At 39.8% G+C, this 18,658-nt stretch overlaps 2 protein-coding genes across 3 annotated transcripts in view; both read left to right on the forward strand.

The window, feature by feature from the left end:
• The window catches only part of CFAP20DC (CFAP20 domain containing), a 223,495-nt gene that overhangs the window by 199,482 nt on the left and 5,355 nt on the right, over positions 1-18,658 (forward strand). For both annotated transcript variants that reach the window (XM_069084234.1, XM_069084231.1), the window contains one exon: positions 17,103-17,194. In XM_069084234.1, the coding sequence (XP_068940335.1) occupies positions 17,103-17,194 (92 nt within the window). The remainder of the gene's footprint in view (positions 1-17,102; positions 17,195-18,658) is intronic.
• The window catches only part of FAM3D (FAM3 metabolism regulating signaling molecule D), a 307,323-nt gene that overhangs the window by 139,441 nt on the left and 149,224 nt on the right, over positions 1-18,658 (forward strand). The window lies entirely within an intron of this gene.

An 18,658-nucleotide genomic window follows, 5' to 3' on the forward strand; every position in this document is an offset into this window, starting at 1 on the left:
TATTTTTCCTAGCTCTAAAGAAAATATTTTTGGTAGTTTGATTAGTGTGGCACTGAATAAATAAATTAATCTAGGAAGAATTGCAGACATCATAAAATACCTGGGAGTCTACCTGTCAACTGCAGTACTTCAGATGAAACATAATAGGTTCTGCTTCAGCACTTAACTTTACTCTGTGTGTGTCTCTGTGCTTCCAAGTGTGTTTCTTATAAACAACATATTGTCAGATTCTGGTTTTTAATCAACTCTGCTCTCCACTTTCATTTTATTGGTGAATTCATCCCATTCATATTCACAGTTATGATTACTAGCTATTCCATCATATTTTTCCTCTCTGTCTCTCTGTCTCTGTCTCTGTCTGTCTCTCTGTCTGTCTCTCTCTCGCTGTCTCTGTTTGTCTGTCTCTCTCTCTCTGTCTCTCTCCGTCTCTATCTTACTTTATTTCTTTTCAAAAGTGTTTTGCTTCTGACCACCCTCATCCATAATCCATCCTCCCTTTCCCCTTTTACCCACCTTCCCCCATTCTTCCCTGTAGGGTAAGATATATTTCTATATTCAATTGAATGTTTATGTTATTCCTTTATTGAGTCAGTTCTGATGAGAGTAAGGTTCAGTTTTATTATATTGACTTCATCTGCTCATGAGCAATTAATATTTTTGCTACTTGTTAAGATCTGAGTTTATTTGTGTGAAAAGTATTTTGTAATTGTGTTCATAGAGTCCCTGAGTTTATCTTGACAGGTAGACTCCCAAGTATTTTATAATGTCTGCAATTCTTTTAAATGGAATTTCCCTTTCTCTTGCTACTAGACTTTGTGAACAACACATATAAATACTGATATGGTTTATTTATGTACTACAGTTCTGCTAAAGTTGTTCATTATTTCTGCTAGTTTTTTAGTTGATTCTCTAGGGTTCTTCAAGTATACCATTATATCATATGCAAAGAATGATAATTTTTTTCCTTGTTGAATATTCTAATTCTTTCGATTTATTTCTCTTCTCTTATTGCTATAACTAGCATTTCTGGTACAATATTGAATAATAATGGTGATAATGGGCATCCTTGTTTCACTCTTGATCTTATAGAGAAGTCTCCTAGCTTATCCCTATTAGTGATAATGCTTACTGATGATTTTACATAAATACTACTTAATATTTTAAGGAAAGCTCCATTCTTATGCTTTCTAGTGTTTTTAATAGGCAAAGTTGTTTTCTCTCTCTATTGAGATAATTCTATTATTTTTGTTGGTTTTGTTATTCAGACAGTCAGTGATGCTGATGGTTTTCCTAATATTGAAGCAGCGCTGCATTCCTGGTATAAATCCCACCAGGTCATCTTTGTGATCTTTGTGATATATTACTGTAATCTCCTTGCCAGTATTTTTTTTCCTATTTTTGCACCAATATTCATTAGGAAAATTGGTCTATAGTTTTCTTTCTCTGTTTTTGGTCTTCCTGGGTTAAGTATAAGCACAGTTTGATAGATCTCCTTTGCTTATTTTTCCAAAAAGTTTGTATAGTATTGGAATTAATTGTTCTTTAAATATTTGGTAGAATTCACTTGTGAATCCATCTTGGGGATTTTTTCTCAGGGAAGTCATTGATGGATCATTCAATTTCTTTTCTGATAAGGGGTTTATTCTATTTCTTTTCCTTTTAATCTGGGTAATTTACATTTTTGTAAATATTCATCCATTTCATTTAGATTGTTGGATTTATTTGCATATAGTTGGGCAAAATAGGTCCTAATTGCTTTCATTTCTTCTTCATTAGTGGTGAGTTCACCCTTTTCATTTATTTTTATGCTGGGAGTTGGTTTTCTTCTTTTTTTAACAAATTAATCAATTAATCTAGTTTATTATTTGTTTTTCCCCCATAAACCAAGTTCTTGGTTTTATTTATTAGTTCAGTAATTTTCTTTCAATTTTATTAATCTCTCCTTTGATTTTTCAGGATTTCTAATTTGCTGTTTCATCGAGGGTTTTTAATGTTTTTCTTTTTCTAGGTTTTTTTAGCTTCATGCCCAATTCATTGATCTATGTTTTCCTCTCTTTTGTTTATATAAGCATTTAGAGATATAAATTTCCCCATAAGTACTCCTTTGGCTTTATCCCATAAATTTTGGTATGTTGTCTCCTTGTCATTCTCTTCAGTGAAATTATTGATTGTTCCTGTGATTTGTTCTTTGACTCACTCTTTAGGATGAGATTATTTAGTTTCCAATTAATTTTTAATCTCTTTCCATGGTTGAAGATATTTTTATTTAATTATGATCTGCAAAGGATGCATTTAATATTTCTGTTTTTGAGCATTTGATTGTCAGGTTTTTAAGCCCTAAATATCGTGGTCTATTTTTGTGCAGGTGCCATGAACCATTATATTCCTTTCTATTTCCATCCAGTTTTCTCCTGAGGTCTGTTGTATCTAATTTTTCTAGAATTCTGTTCACCTCCTTAACTTCTTTCTTGTTTGTTTTTTAAATATTTATCTAACTCTGAGAGGGGAAAGTTGAGGTCCTCCACTAGTATAGTTTACTGTCTGTTTCCTTCTGTAATTCATTTAATTTTTCCTTTAAGAATTTGAATACTGTACCATTTGTTGCACATGTGTTCAGTGTTGATATAACTTTGTTGTCTGTGGTATCTTTTAGATGCAGTTTCCTTGCTTGTCTCCTTTAATTATACCTGTTTTTGCTTTTACTTTGTCTGAGATTGTGATTACTACCCCTGCTTTTACTTTTGATGAAGCATAATAGGTTCTGCTCCAGTCCCTTAACTTTACTCTGTGTGTGTCTCTATGCTTCCAAGTGTGTTTTTTATTAAAAAGAAGACACATATTGTCAGATTCTGGTTTTTAATACACTCAGCTGTCCACTTTCATTTTATCAGTGAATTCATCCCATTCATATTCACATTATGATTACTAACCATATTATTTCCCTCCATCATATTTTTAATCCTTTCCCCCTTTATCCACCTCCCCCAATGGTTCCCTGTAGGGTAAGATAGATTTCTATATCCAATTGAGTATTTGTTATTCCTTTATTGAGTCAATTCTGATGACAGTAAGGTTCAAGCATTGCCTGCTAACCTCCCCCCCCCTTATTCCCCTTCACTATAAAAACTCTTTTATAAGATAATTTTGTACCTCTTTTATAAGATAATTTACCCCATTCTACTTCTCCCTTCCCCCATCTTCCCATGCTTCTATCTTTTTAACCCCTTAATTTTTTTTATATCATCCCATCATAGTCAACTCATACCTGTTCCCTCTTTATATATATGTTCCTTCTAACTGCCTTAATAATGAAAAAGTTTGTAAGAGTTACAAGTATCATCTTTCCATGTAGGAATGTAAACAGTATATAGTCTTATTGAATCCTTTATGATTTCTCTTTCCTGTTTACTTTTTTATGCTTCTCTTGAGTCTTGTATTTGTAAATCAAATTTTCTATTCTGATCTAGTCTTTTTATCAGGAAAACTTGGAAATCCTCTATTTCATTAAATATCCATTTTTTCCTCTGAAGGATTATACTCAGTTTTTCTGTGTAGGTAATTCTTGGTTATAATCCTAGCTCCTTTGCCCTCCACTATATCATATCCCAAGTTTTTTGATCCTTTTATATAGAAGCTGCTAAATCCTGTGCAATTTTAAACTGTAGTACCACAATATTTGAATTGTTTCTTTCTGGTTACTTGCAGTATTCTTTTTTTTTTACTTGGGAGCTCTATAATATTGAGAATTTTTATTTTGGGATCTCTTTCCAGAGGTGATCAGTGGATTCTTTCAATTTTTGTTATCCTCTGGTTCTAGAATATCAGAGCAGTTTTCCTTAGTTTTCTTGAAAGATGATATCTAGGCTTTTGTTTTGATGGTGGCTTTTAGGTAGTCCAATAATTCTTAAACTATCTCCTCAATCTATTTTCCAGGTCAGTCTTGATGTCTGATGGAGTCATTAGCTTCCACTTGCCCAGTTCTAATTTTTAAGGAATAACTTTCTTAAGTTGAGCTTTTTTACTTCTTTTTTCATTGGACCAGTTCTATTTTTGAAAGGCTTATTTTCTTCAATTAATTTTTGCACACGTTTTTTTCCCCCACTATTTGTGTTTTTTTACCAAGCTGTTGACTTTTTTCTCATGATTCATTTGCATCACTCTCATTTATTTTCCCAATTTTTCCTCTACTTCTCTTATTTGGTTTTTAAATTCCTTTTTGAGATTTTTCCAGGAATTCTTTTAGGGACTAACACCAAATTACTTTTTCCTTCGAGGCTTTGCATGGAGGTGTTTTAGTATTATCTCCTGAATTTGCGTTTTGATCTTCCCTATCACCATAGTAGCTTTCTAGGGTCAGGTTCTTTTTTATTGTTGTTTGCTAATTTTTCTAGTCTATTAAAGTTGGGCTCTTCTCCTGGAGTAAAGAGGACACTGTCCCAAGCTTTAGGGGTTTTTTCTTGCTAATTTGGGGGACCTGTTTGATGAGTGGTTCTTTATTCAAGCCTTAAGGAAAAGAGTTATTTGCCACAGCTAATGAGAGGCAGGCTCAAAACTGGTCTCTGGATACTATGTGTCATTAATATCTTCTGGACCTAAGACAATATCCTGCTGGAAAGAAAAGATACTTGGGGGTTGTTAAAAATACAGAAAATCATGTTATACAGTTACACTTGATTAGCTCCTGTGAGTTCTCAAATGATTTGGCACCTGGAGGAAGTTGGGCCCTCTTTTATGATGACTTTTGCCAAGGGTCTCATCAAGGAGAGAAGTTGTAGGAGCCACAAAAAGGCAGAGATTTTGTTTTGTGCTTTCACTAGGACTTGTGGCCCATTTCCACCTATATCATGGAAGTGACAATCTGGGCCTGACTTAACACTGACTTGCAACTTTCTCCACAAAGAGGCCCTGTCCTATTATGAATGTAACAGTAATGGAGCAGTGACAGATGAGGAAAGAAGTGCACTTGATGCCCCAGCCACCTGTGTGATGCTGCTATGTAGTCTTCTATCTCCCACGTCCTAATGGGGGACCACCCTCCAGGTTCAAACCTCTACCCTGTTCTCAGCTTTCCTCTACCCTCTCTCCATCTGGGAATTTACTGATTTTTACAACCTAGTTTATATTCAAAACAAACTTCAGTTATATCCAAAACATATTCTGTCCAAACCAAGCATTTAATCACTCACCCATCAAGAAAAGAAAACATGAAGGTCCTTACAATTGAGCTTTTCCTCTTAGCCCCACCACTATTTACCAAACCATTTGTTATCTTTGAGGTCTGCCTGTCCCTCACCCTCATGTTTCACTGATTAGCAATTTCTAGCACCTCTGGAAACATCAGCCTAGTGTAGGTTTTCATTATCACCCACCTGTATGCTTCCACTAGCCTCCCAAGAGATTTTTCCTTTTCTCTGCTCTTTCTAACCCATCCTTCATACTAATGCCAGAGTAACGTTTCTTACATCTAGATCCGCTCGTGAAATTCCTCTTCTCAGGCAACTTCTGTGGTTCCCTTTGGCTTGTCACATGGAGTTCAGACTCCTGTGCCTGGTATTTGAGGTCTTCAGCAATCTGGCACCTTCTTTATCTTTGAGAAATGCCAAACAAAAGCCGCATTCACCACTGTGGGCACAGTCTACATTCTAGCAAAACAAGACTAACCTGCCCTCCTGGTTGTGCCTTCTAGCAGGGGCTCCCCACCTTTTGTGGTCTTGTGTGCCTTGGCTCTCACTAAACCATTCTAAACCTTTCAGGAACATGATAGGAAATAAATTCTGGAATTTTCATGTTTATGCACAAAAGAGACAAATACTTAATTTTAAAGAAAACTATTCAATATATAACATTTCTAATATCGTGATGGTATTTTTTGTTTATTGTACACAGTCAAATTAGTAAGTCCTTTGTTTCTCAACAGTTTTATTGTCAATACAGTCTTTGAAAGCCATATGCATGTGTGTGATGGGGGAGGAAGGGGGTGTCTCTATCCCCATATAAAAGGTTCAGCCTTCAGTGTGTATCTTGCTTGAGATTTGATTGAAAATAGGACTGATAATCCTGATGCACAGAGATAAATTGTTAAAAGTGGAATGAAAGAGAAGGAAAGGGAACGGATGTTTAGTAAGCACCTACTATGTGCCAGACTCTGTGCTAAGCACTTTTACAGATATTAACTCATTTTATCCTCAGAACAACCTTGGAATTAAAAGCTTGTGAGCAGATTTAATAAGAACAGGACATGCTTATCCCAGGGTCCACCAAAAACTCGGGGCTTCATTGTTTAGAAATCACTTTGGAATCTCTTTTTCTTGTGTAATTCAGTTAGCTCCTCTTTCACTGGGCCGTTGTGACTGATTTTTTTCTAGCTGAGTATGGATAATGATTTCATCTTCCAAGCCTCGTTCGTTTTGTTTTGTTGACTGGGAATCATTCCTCCAGCTGTCTTAAAGATTTTGCACGTGCACTTAGCAGAGCGCTGTCTTCCTTTTCCACCTGGCCTCTACCTCCTCACCATTTCTACTTTTCTTCTATCTCCATTTGCCAAATATGCTCTGTGTCCGCTTGGGCATTTTCTCATCCCTTTTGGAGTTAGGAACCTCCGCCTTCCTCTTTCCTACCCTTGTGCCTGTGCTTGTGATTTCTCCATTCTTCCCTCCCTTCACCAATCAAATTCACCCATCATGGAAAACCTATTTCCAGTGTTACCATGAAGCTTTTCCTGAAGCTCCATGACACTGATGACCTTCTTGTGACCAGAAAAGCCACCTGACTGTGCCCCTCTCTGACACACTGATAATAAGGCGCTGTATATTGTGCTTGGGCTCTATTCTCCTATTACGTGGTGAGCTCTTTTGGCAAGGATGTAGCTCGGTACCTGCCATGTGCACAAAAGAGCCACTTCATTGTTTGTTGGATGAGTTCATGTCCTTGTGTAAGAGCCTCCCACCCTGTTTTCAGATACTTTAAGGTCATCTGAAACTCAACATGTCTTACCTCAGCAGCTCCTCACCTCAGGCAGGAGAAAGAAAGGCCTCCCTCCCTCTATAAAACTGACATTTCCTCCATTGTGCTAATACTCCGCTAATCCTGGGCTCAAAAACATCAGGTCACTTTTCACACTCACATCCTTTTATCCCCATGTTTGTTGTGATGGTTGTTGAGTCATTTTAGTCGTGTCTGACTCTTCGTGACCCCGTTTGGGGTTTTCTTGGCATACACTGGAGTGATTTGCCATTTCCTTCTCCAGATCATTGGACAGATGAGGAACTGAGGCAACCAGGCTGAAGTAACTTTCCCAGGGTCACATAGTAAGTGTCTGAAGCTAGATTTGAACTCAGGAAGATGAGTCTTCCTGACTCCAGGCCTGATGCTCTATCTGCTGTGCTGCCTAACTACTCCTTTATCGCTGTATGCTGCCTGTTTTTTCTTCATGACACTCTCAAATTCATAATATTGCTCCTTTTGTTTTCTGTAGCTTCTGCCTTAGTCTGGGTAGCTAAGAATGCCACAATGAAGAGCCCTGGGCCTGCAGTCAGGAAGTCAGGTTCCAGTCAGCTTAAGACATGAATTAGCTGTGTGATCCTGGGCAAGTCACTTAACCTTTGTTTCCCTTGGTTTCCTCAACTGTAAAATGGGGATGGTAAAAAAAACCTACCTCCCAGAGCTGTTGTAAGGATAAAATGAAATATTTGTAAAGTGTTTTGTAAACCTTAGGTGCTGCATAAGTCTAGCTAGAGTCAGTGTCATCCAAGTCTTTAATTCTCATTGTTTATCATAAACGTTCACTGCATCGAACCAGATCCCATCATGCCTCAAGGATGACTGCAGGGACCTCCTGCCAGAGCCCTGCCTCTAGTCTTTGTCCTACTTGGATCCATTCTGCACAATGCGACTTTTTTAATTTCCCTAAAACTCCACTTTCGTCCTTTCATATTTCTCCTTAAGATGCTACAACGGCTCTGTTTTATCATTTGTATCAAATGAAAACTCTTCATCTTTGCACTTCAGTATGGCACTGTCTTCTGCTATCTTCCATAACATGGACCTTCTACCCCAGTGAGTTTAGTCTCCTCACTGCCCCACACAGCTTGTGCTCCTTGTCCCCTTCTCCCTTTTGCCCCCATTCTTCCCCTTGCCAATTATATACCTCTCCCATCCTATCTGCTCATTCAGATATTACCTATCCTTTAAATTCCAACTTTCAGATGGCCAACAAGATATGCCAACCATTCCTGACCTTACTCTGACTTCCAAAAGAGAACACATGTTTTGGTGCTTAATTATTTTCTTTATTGTTCTCTATGAAACTTGAAATTCAGCCTAGCACCTGATCTCCCTGCCAAACAGAAAGACCCGGTTACAAGGCAACATCAATTTACAGCATAAGCCCATTTTCATACATCAGAAAGCTTGGCATGTTACCCAACTATAAATCAGTCCCAGTGTGTTTATGGATGTGTCCGAAAAGAGGGGAACAAACAAATGCAAACTGGAACAGATTTCTTTGGGATACAGATTTCATATCATCGATGATGGTGAAAAATACATTTGAACTCTTAACACTCTTCCTGATGAGAAAATGGAAATTAATGGTACTTAAGAATGCAAGATTGGGAAGAGCAGCTGGTTGTGGCTGAGGTCACACAGGCACCAAAACACGTCTGCCAAAAACACTCCAGGCTGTCACAGAGAAGAGCCTGCTCAAGCCCAAAAGCCGGGGTTAAGTGCTAAGCTTGCCCCACTGGGCAGACATCAGGATTTTGGTTGTATCAGTCAGCACAAATTAGCAAGACCTCCTCAGTGGACTTTCCATTTGAGACTGGTCTGATCATCTACATGGGAAAAAGTCAATGAAGGCACTTCACAGATATATGTGTGTGTGTCTGTATATGTATGTGTATGTGTGTGCACCTCTGTGTGTCTGTATATATGTGTGTGTGTGTTTGTGTGTGTGTGTCCGGGACAGTTCCTGTGGATGGACAATGAGTTACATAGGCAGGCCCAGAACAGAATATAATAAAGAGACCTGTGCTCAACTGTGTTTGGAAAATTATGCCTCACAAACCATGCGTAGGCACAAAAGCCTGTCCTTTTCGCACTTAGTATCTCCTCATGATGCTCAATGGTACAAGTCATGGAATAATACCATTGTCTCCAAAGAATCAAAATTACAGACAACACAAAGGTCAGCAGAGACAGGAGCCAGTGTGAAGCCAAGCACGAGTAGCACTCCAGAGATGGCAGCGGCTGTGAGCACTTCCAGGGTTCTGATTGCATGGTTCAGCAAACTCTGTTTATTCAGTAACAGCTCAGAGCAAGACATTCACAGAGAATCAAGACACAGCATGCACCGTATCACAGCTCAACAATTTGTCACCAAAGTGCAGTCATTTAGTGACTCAGTCATTCAAATCATCCTTAAGGAGGGACACAAAAGTCAAAAGTCCTCCACCCATGGGTGCAAGTAAGTTATAACTTCAACAGTCACTACTCAGGACCCTCTTAAGGGGTAGTGGAAAGTACAAGAGCCATCCACCCCCAGGTCACTACTCAGGACCCACAGAGAAGTCTTTTCATCTTGACTTGGGGCAGGCTCTCAGCTTCCATGGTTCCTCTTCCATGGTCCCAGCTCCTGCCTGAATCTACCCAACTACCATCCGAATTGAAAGGCAAACAGCTCCCAGCTCCTTGTCCAGCTCTGTGTGCAGTTCCTGCTCCACACTGAAGCTCACAGTGTCCACTCCACCCCAAATCCTTCACAGTCTCTGTTCCTGGGAAGACAAGGCTTAACAAAGCCACAATAACATTTATACGCATTAACAAAGCCACAACAACATCTGTACAAAGTGCCAGCACCACAGTCATGCTTCCTCAGTCTTCTGCAGCTCCAGCTGGCCCTTGCCACCACAAGTCCAAGTTATGTGTCAGGTCTCAATTCTCATTTCTCTTCTCAGTTCTTCTCAATTCTCAGTTCAGTCCAGCAGTAGCAGCCCAGGTCCAGATGCTCTCTGAGAAAATTCTCTCTCTCTCTCTCTCTCTCTCTCTCTCTCTCACCTGTCAGCTTGGAAATACAAAGGGATCTTCAAATTTCATTACTATTACAGCCAGGTACACACAGGCCACAGCATTTAAATGTGCAAACAAGACACAGGCAATCTGCCCATTGCTTTTTTTGCATCTGGTTCAGAGCAAGCATATATAAAAGACTGCATATTGGTTGATGAAGTGAGTAACAGAAAACCAGTGAACTCCCATGTGCTGCACCAAGTTGGACCAATGAAATGTTAAAATACCAAGAGGAAACCCACTGGGTTGATCCTCTGTGGAATATTTATAGGAGGAACTGGAAAGAATCACACAGGATAAGGAGGTGTGAGTGGAAAGTAAAATAAAGTTCAGGTTGTGTCTACACGCCAGTTCCATAACCAGTCCATCAAAGTAGTATTCTGTGTCATTAACATAGTGCCACCCTTTCCCACCTCTTTGAAGACTGGGAGTTACCCCAGTGTAGTAGAAAGAATGTGAGCCTTAGGGTGTTGGTGGCTGTGACCTATGAGTTACAGTTTGGTGCTAATCCCTACTACCTGGGTTGGCCCCAAGCAGTCCATTCAACATTCTTGTATAAATGACTGCCATAACTTAGTGGTTGTGAACCTTCTATAAATATAAGCCACCTCCTTAAAACATCTCCTGAAATGAATAGAAAATTATACAAGTAAACATCAAAAATTAATTCCAGCTCAGAATGGACTGAGATTTTATTTGAGCCAGATTGAAGGAACAGGCAAAAGCAAGTCATTCTTTTTTTGTCCTTCCCTCAAAGTTAGCCAATAGATTTTAAAACCCCTAGGAGGTATTTAATGACTATTTGTTTAATTAAATTGAATTGAATGCTACTTGGTATTCTGCAGAAAAATAAACAGAAACCCAACTCCCTGAGAAAATATTTGGAAATCCTCCTAACTCTGCTCTAAAGATCCAATTAACAATCAGAATCAAGTCTCCTTAACAGACACTGTTGGGAACTTTCTTGTTCTGTTCAGATTTGACAAAAGTTGAAGGACTCATTTGGGGTGGGGGGAGTGCTTCATGGGTACAACCCAGTGAATTTCTACACCAGCTTTCTCTTTCCTAAGGCAGAAAGTAGTGTTTGCCCCTGCTGGCTGTGTAATGGCAAGTCAAGAAGTAATTCACACCTTGTTTCAGTTCATTTCTTCTGAGCCCATGATTGAGAAGCAGAGCTTGTGAACCCCACAACCTGTGAACCCTAGAACTTGTGAACTCTTATTGCTGATGCAACAGGAAGGGGAGGAACTAATGATCATATGTAAGGAGAGGCCCAGGCTGGAGAGGGCAGAATGGAGAACAGAACTTCTGGTGGCAGAACTGAGAAGAAAACTGAGAACTGAGAACAGAACTCTTGTGGTGGCAAGAGTTAAGGAGGAGAAAGCTGGTGGTATCTCAGAAGTCAGCTCCCGCACCACAAGTTCCTTTCTCAAAATCAAAATCACTATATCCAGCCTCCATGTGGCTTGTTCCAAGAAATTCTATCTCAGTTCTCAGTTCTCTTCTCAATTCTTAATTCTCTCTCCAGCAGCAGCTGCTCTGCCTCCAGATGCTTGTCCCAAGAAGTTGTGACTGTCCAGCTTATACTATTCCTAATATAGGTATTAGCTCCTCCCTGTTCAGCCCCTTCCTGTTGCATCAGCAACAGGGGTTCATATCTCGTTTCTTTACAGAGGCTTAATTTGAAGCTAGGTGTTAAGTACCTGGCAGCTTGGCAATACAAAGGGATCTTCAGATTTCATTACTATTACATTCGGTTGTATCACAGGTCCTTTCAACTGCCCAAAAATTATGCACATTTTAAAAAACTCAAACATTCCATGTGATGGAGATGGATAGAGAATTACACCATTAACTATTTGAATGTTGTGTGTGTTTACAGACACAGGGCAATTAATTGTTCAATTTAGAGTCACCTAGAGCCTTCACTCTGAGCTTCTTGTGGGAAGAGACCATGTCTCACTCCTCTTTGTCTTTTCCTCTACCTTTCTCCAAGCTCGGAGCTCCATTTTAGGAAGTGCTTGATTGGTTCCTTAGGAGAGAATGAGTTAAGAGCTTCTGGTGTATATATGTGATCACAACTTTTGGACAACTTGGTTCTGATTGTTAGAAATGATATTTGTGTGATAGTCTTATGTTCAAAAGCTCTTAAGAAATTGTCCTTAGGGGCGGCCAGGTAGCACAGCGAGTAAGAGCACCGGCCCCAGAGTCAGGATGACCTGGGATCGAATCCGGGCTCAGACACTTAGCACCCACCCAGAAACACCTGGCCATGTAACCTTGAGCAAGTTACTTAACCCCAATTTCTTAGGGGCGGCCAGGTGGCTCAGCAAGTAAGAGCACGGGCCCCAGTGTCGGGATGACCTGGGGATCAAATCCTGTCTCGGATACTTAGCACCACGCCCAGAAATAACTGTCCATGTAACCTTGAGCAAGTTACTTAACCCCCATTGCTTTGAAAGAAAAGAAATTGTCCTTAAAAATAGTTTAACAAAACAAAGTTACTCTGACCAATGCCACTTTTCGCTAACACCATTAAACACAGTATGAGCAAACGCAACCTTAAAGTAGTAATTACTTTGTGGTAACATTAGCTGATCAACCATTTAGGATGTTATTCGCGTGCTTCTGACTGCTCCCAGAAATATGTGTTTGCCTAACATTGTGTTTTCACGCAACCAGTCAGCGGGGTTGGGCAGGTCATGACGTGTTCAGATGTTTTTATTGTGGTGGAATTGGGAGCGTAAGAACCAGAAGAATAAACACATTAACAATGGGATTTTTTTCGCATCATATCGTGATTCAACCGATTCCTCCAGTATGTGCATATATAGTGTCTATGCTAAGGCTAAAAATATTCTGGCTGCTCTAAATGGCCAATCTTAACATTAGCAAGGAAAACTGAAAGCCTGAGCTTATGGGGTCATCGCATACAAATGAAATCGCTAATGAGTGATGTCTTAAAAGTTTAGTGATGCCACTGAGAGCCATGCGGTACATTTTCCTTGAGTTTCTAAGCTGTACCATTAATGAGTTGTTTACCTAAAGTTAGTTTGGAAGGTGGGACTAACATTTCCCATACAACATTGTTGCTGTCCTTTGTATTGGAATAAATAGGCCCATGGCTAAGGGTAATGCTCCATGTGTGTACATGACTACCCCAAGCCTTTTACCTACTCCAGACATGCATAGTACATGACCTTGTTAATAGCTGAAAGGGAACTTTGGCAATAGTGTGTGGGGAAAATATGTCCGAGAGGAAGAAGCCACAGTAAAGGAACATGTGGCTAAACCCCTCCAAGTTCTATAAAAGCAGCTAAATCCCCTAATCTCCCTTTGCTCATCTGTGCAGTAAGGTTAAGTGAGATAATCTCTGAAGGCCCTTCCGAGCCCAATACTGATGCACTTAGGGAACAGGGGTTAGCAATTGGGATTGTCATAACCCTGCTTACTAATGCAGGGCACAGCCTTCTCTGGGCTGTTTATCTTACAAAGTTGCTTAGGGCACTCAGAGGGGAAGGGGAAGGAGAAGGGAATAAGCATTTATTAAGTGCCTGCTGTGTGCAGACATTGTACTAGGCACTTTACAGATATGATCTGATTTGATCTGCACAACTGCTCTGGGAGGTAGGTGCTATTTTTGTCCCCATTTTAGAGTTTTGGAAACTGAGGCAAACAAGAGATTAAATGACCTGTCCAGGGTCACACAACCAGGAAGTTTCTGAGGCCAGATTTGAACTCAGATCTTCCTGACTCTTGGCCTGGTGCTTTATCTCCTGGTTTAAAATCATAACTTAGTTAAATTAAAGGAGATCTTAGCTTTCGGAGTTTTGATTCCGAATAAAGGGGAATATATTAGTACAGTTGTCAGATTAAGGAGGAAAGGCTTTCTCTATGACCTTCCTTGGTTTTCACATTAATAATTCATAACCACCTGTAGTGAATTGTTTGAATTTTCTGCTGGAATCATGCATATGTTCCTACAGCAAATGTCACCAATGGCTGGGCTTTATAATTTGTCATTGGGGATTCCTTGGTAGGATTATATAACTTGCTCTTTTTTTGCTGTGAATCCTTGCCCTCCATCATTTCTAGTGACTAATGAGGTCACTGTGTTAGCAATTTGTATGTAACCTTGGTAAATTTTCTATAAAGTAGAAATTTCTTAGTCTGCTATAATTAAATGGACTAAATAAAAGGTGCTTATCAGAAAACGCTTCATTAGCATGAAAGTCCAGGACAAATCCTTTCTGGTTTCCTTAATGTGTTATTATGAAATTCAATTACACAGCATACTCACCACACTCATTTTACTGTCTATAATCTATTGATAGCTTGGGTTAGCAGGAAGAGAAAGGTATCCTGAAAGACAATGCATCAAGAGTGGGTCATTTTCCCATTACAATTGTTCTACATTGGCAGGGTGAGTGATGGTATTTTAGGGAAAGGCTCAGGGCCACATTGGCGTCTATAATTTAATTTGTTTGATTCCAAACCTGCGAGTGAATTTAGATAGACTTTGTGGGGGAAGTGGTAGAAAGGAAGGAGGAGAGGCAGTTTGCTACCAAATTACTCTAGAAACTATATGATACATTAAATTATAATTAGAGGTTATGAGAAATATGGAAATTTAGAGTAGGTCATCTGTGTGAAAATAAACATGTGGCTATCCAATGAATTCCTCTTTCTCTCCCAGCTCAATCCCTTCCCATAGCTAAATATGATACACATTTCACACCACCAGCACCACCGCCACCCCCACAATGGAAGAAGTAGAAAAAAGACCTGTGATCCTTGCCTTTTATTCTTCTGTTTCTTTCACCTGTATGTCATCAATTCAATAAGCTTTCATTAAGAATCTGTTATATGCCAGACATTGTTTGTTGCAGAGAATACAAAAGATGAACGGAAATGGTTGTCAGCTTCTTGATTTAGAGTTGGAAAGGACATCAGAGGTCGTCCAGTCCTGTCTTATCATTTTAAAGAAACTGAGGCCCAGACAGGCTAAGGGACTTTCTCCAGAGAACAGAGTATCAAGTAGAACAGTAGGAATTTGACCCCAAGTCCCTGCTTTGGAATCATGGTAGAGATGGGGACAAAAATAAGGAGGGAAGAAAAGAGATGGAAGGAGGAGAGCCCTTCTGGTGTGGCCAGAGCCTCCACCATCTGTCCTCCGACACCCTGAAGGCATTTGTGCAAGAATGGGCTTCATTGGGTTCAGGCTACATGGTCACTAATGCGTACTTTCCAAACTATGGCTGAAGTGCCTTTTTCAAGAATCTGGATTCTGCAATACTTCAACTGTTCTGATGACTTGAGGAGTGGCTCTCCTCCTTCAGTAATTCAAATAGATTAAAGATCTCAAAAATAAAGGCACCCACACCCCACCCCATGCTTTCTTGTCTGCTATGGTTCTTGTCTTTGTCTTCCTATTCATCTTTCATAAAGAATCAGCCCATGTGACCGTGAAGATGATCATTGGTATCCAGCTAGCAGTTCCCCTAGTATAGTTTCATCATTATACCTCTGATAATAAACATTTTGGTCATTCTCATAAAGATTTTATGTAAGTAACAAAGCATGTATGTGAATCAGGAGTTGTTAATATCCTGTAGATCACTTTTTAGATTCCACATAAGATTTTTTTTTTGTCATCTGATGTCTTTCCCGTCTTTAAATAACTTAAGAATGTTTTTAGAGCCATCTTCCTTTTGTCATGGTCCCTTCTGGGTGTCCTTGGTTTGGTCTCTTCCCACCATCTTTTCTTGAACACTATGGAGACTGTCATCCATGGTGGAAGTGGAGCCTTGTAAAGCAGACAACATAGCTCTGCCGTTTCTTGTCTGTGGTCCTCCACAAAAGTCATATTGGTGGGACTCGTCTGGATGTCTAGGTGACCCTGCCAGCCAGAGAGCTGGAGCAGAAGGCCCGTCAGTACAGTCCTGGCGACAGTGTCTGCCTACCCAAGTACAAAATCATTCATCACCAGCAGTCACTGGAGATGAATTCTTTGGATGTGACTGTCCAGGAAACAAAACTCCCATGTGGGAGCTTAAGCCCAGTATTGCTGTGCAATAAGTGAAGCAAGAAAATTACCCTTTTGTCAGAATCTGCTAATTGAAGGTCATAGAGAAGTTTCTACTATTTTTTCTGTAACGTAGACATTTTGTTCTTATTATAAGAAATCATTTCATCTTTTGCCTGGACAGAGCAAAAGGCTGGGCCATTTGACTTGGTAGAGCAGAATCCATCACTGAGGGCTCTATTCCAGCAAGATGTCTCTCATGCACGTATTAAAAACACAGGAGATCTCTTAATGGACACAGCTCTAGAGATAACTTGGATTATCCGGATCACAAAGTAGCCATTGATGATTCAGTGCTGACTTAGAAGAGGTCTCTGGTGGAGTACCCCAGGGATCTCTGCTTGGCCTTGCTTCTCCAATTTGGAGGTCATATGAATTGGGTCCCTGAGGCTGAGGGTCTAGAACAAATGGAAACCCTTTGGGTTACAGAATAGCCCAACTTAGGTTCAGAACATTGTGAAATTATAGATTTAGAGCTGGAAGGGACCTTCAAGGCTACATAGTCCAACCCCTTTATATTAAAGGAGAGGAACCTGAGACTCAGAAAGGGGAAGTGACTGACCCAAGGTTACCCCAGCATTAAATGGCTGAAATGGGATTTAAGTCAGATCCTCTACTATACATGCTCTAAATTTTCTCTAGTACTAGAGCCCAGGATTTAGAGTCAGGAGATAGTGATTTGATTCCTCTCATCTTCAGTTTTGTCATCTGTAAAATGGGGATAATAATGCTTAAACTCCTTGCCTCCCAGGCTTGATACTAGAAAAGCACTTTTTAAACATTAAATTCTATAAAAATATGAGTTGTCATTATTTATCATTAAATCAAGAGTAGTTTATTGAATATTCTCATATGTAATTGGACAGTTTTTAACTTTTTTTGTTAATGCACTGGCATCTCACCCTCATTTTTCTGAAGCTTAAAATTTTCTGTTTTATTTCTTCTTTTTCAGGGATTGGTTAAATGTGTTCAGTCCACCTATTGTCCCCCCTAGCCAGCAGCCTACAGAACACCTGGATTCCTCGGGAAGTTTGAGTGTTCAAGGTGGGAATTTAAATAGTAACGTTTGCTGAAAAGGAAAGTCAATGAATTTATAAATGTTAAAAAAAAAGTCTGAAGAGCTGGAGGCAGCTCTGTAGCCATCTCATCTACCCCCCCCTCCATTTAAGGATGAGGAAATCCTGCCATTTTTCAGCTGTTAAATACCAGCCACATGGGGCCATTTCTGTACTGGGGAATATTGCCTTGACTTCTTCATCATTAATTTCAGCTAATATTTATTGTACTTCTATAATGGGATATTTGCATAGCTGAAACAAATCAGAGAAGTGCCCCATCTTTCAAATTATTGCTTCCAGGAAAGTAATTCTAATATTTTAATATCACTTGCTGAGCATCACAAAGTCAACATGTTTTTATTGGGAGAAAGCCCTCAATACAGCTCAGACGGTCTCTAGTGGAAATTTGAAAAGAATAAAGAGACAAACCTGAGATGGAAGTCTCTTTGTCAACGATTTCTGCTCTGGTGAACCATTTGTCTCTGGCTCTTGGATGGAAGCTTTGCCATTAGGGACCTAGGGATAAAGCAACAAGATAATTTTTGCTGAAAATTTAGAAATTTGAATGGTGGGAAAGGGAAATAAATGTTCCCAAACCCTGCCACATATGCCCAGCCTTAATATCATGACTGTCTAAGAATATTCTCTTAATCAAGTCTTGAACAAGAGAGCACAAGACCTAAAGTTAGTAAGACAAAAAACACAGTTGAAACCAGCCAAAGTGCCAGTTTTCTGTTGATTGCCCAAGGGAGGGAGCAGTGATGCATTCCTATTTATCTTCAGGTCTGGAGAATTCAGAGTGAGAGCTCATAAATCTGACTTGTATATTTTGGCTGCCCCGGGGATGGAGCTGTTTCTGTGATTTACAATCTGAAATAGATTATGCCCCTCAAATTGGGCATCTTTTCAGAGGTGTACATTTATAATTACTTATGACAGAAAAATAGAGCCTGGCTGTCAAGATGGGACCTTGCTGGGAGGAAGCGTGTGAACCGTTCTGTTAAATGTCCTAAATAAGCCAAAGAGAATGAGACTGTGATCCTTGAGCGAAGGCATACAAGAGATAGATTTCTGATAGTGCCTGGAAAGGCATCTTGAAGTCACTGTCACAAAGGCCAGCACTGACAGCAGCAACTCAGTTACATGGAACTTAAAGGGAGCTTCTGCCAGAGGGGAAATTCAAGGATTGCATTCAGATGAGTCGTTCTGAAATGGACCAGCTAATGTTAACCCCTTCATGCTCAGCACTCTGCTCTGTGCCTGGTGTCACTGACTTGCTGTCTTCTCCTTTGCCTTTTCACATGTTACCCACCCAAGAAGTACCACAATAACAGAGTCTGTGCTGTTCATGAACTGAAAACATGCCTCTGTGTTCGTGAAATGTCATGTGCATGTGTTCTCTCTCTCTCTCTCTCTCTCTGTCTCTCTGTCTCTCTCTGTCTCTCTCTCT

Source organism: Petaurus breviceps, unplaced genomic scaffold (assembly GCF_028583685.1).
Source record: "Petaurus breviceps papuanus isolate PSGF00001 unplaced genomic scaffold, PetGlider_PUasm1.0 174, whole genome shotgun sequence".
Classification (NCBI taxonomy): domain Eukaryota; kingdom Metazoa; phylum Chordata; class Mammalia; order Diprotodontia; family Petauridae; genus Petaurus; species Petaurus breviceps.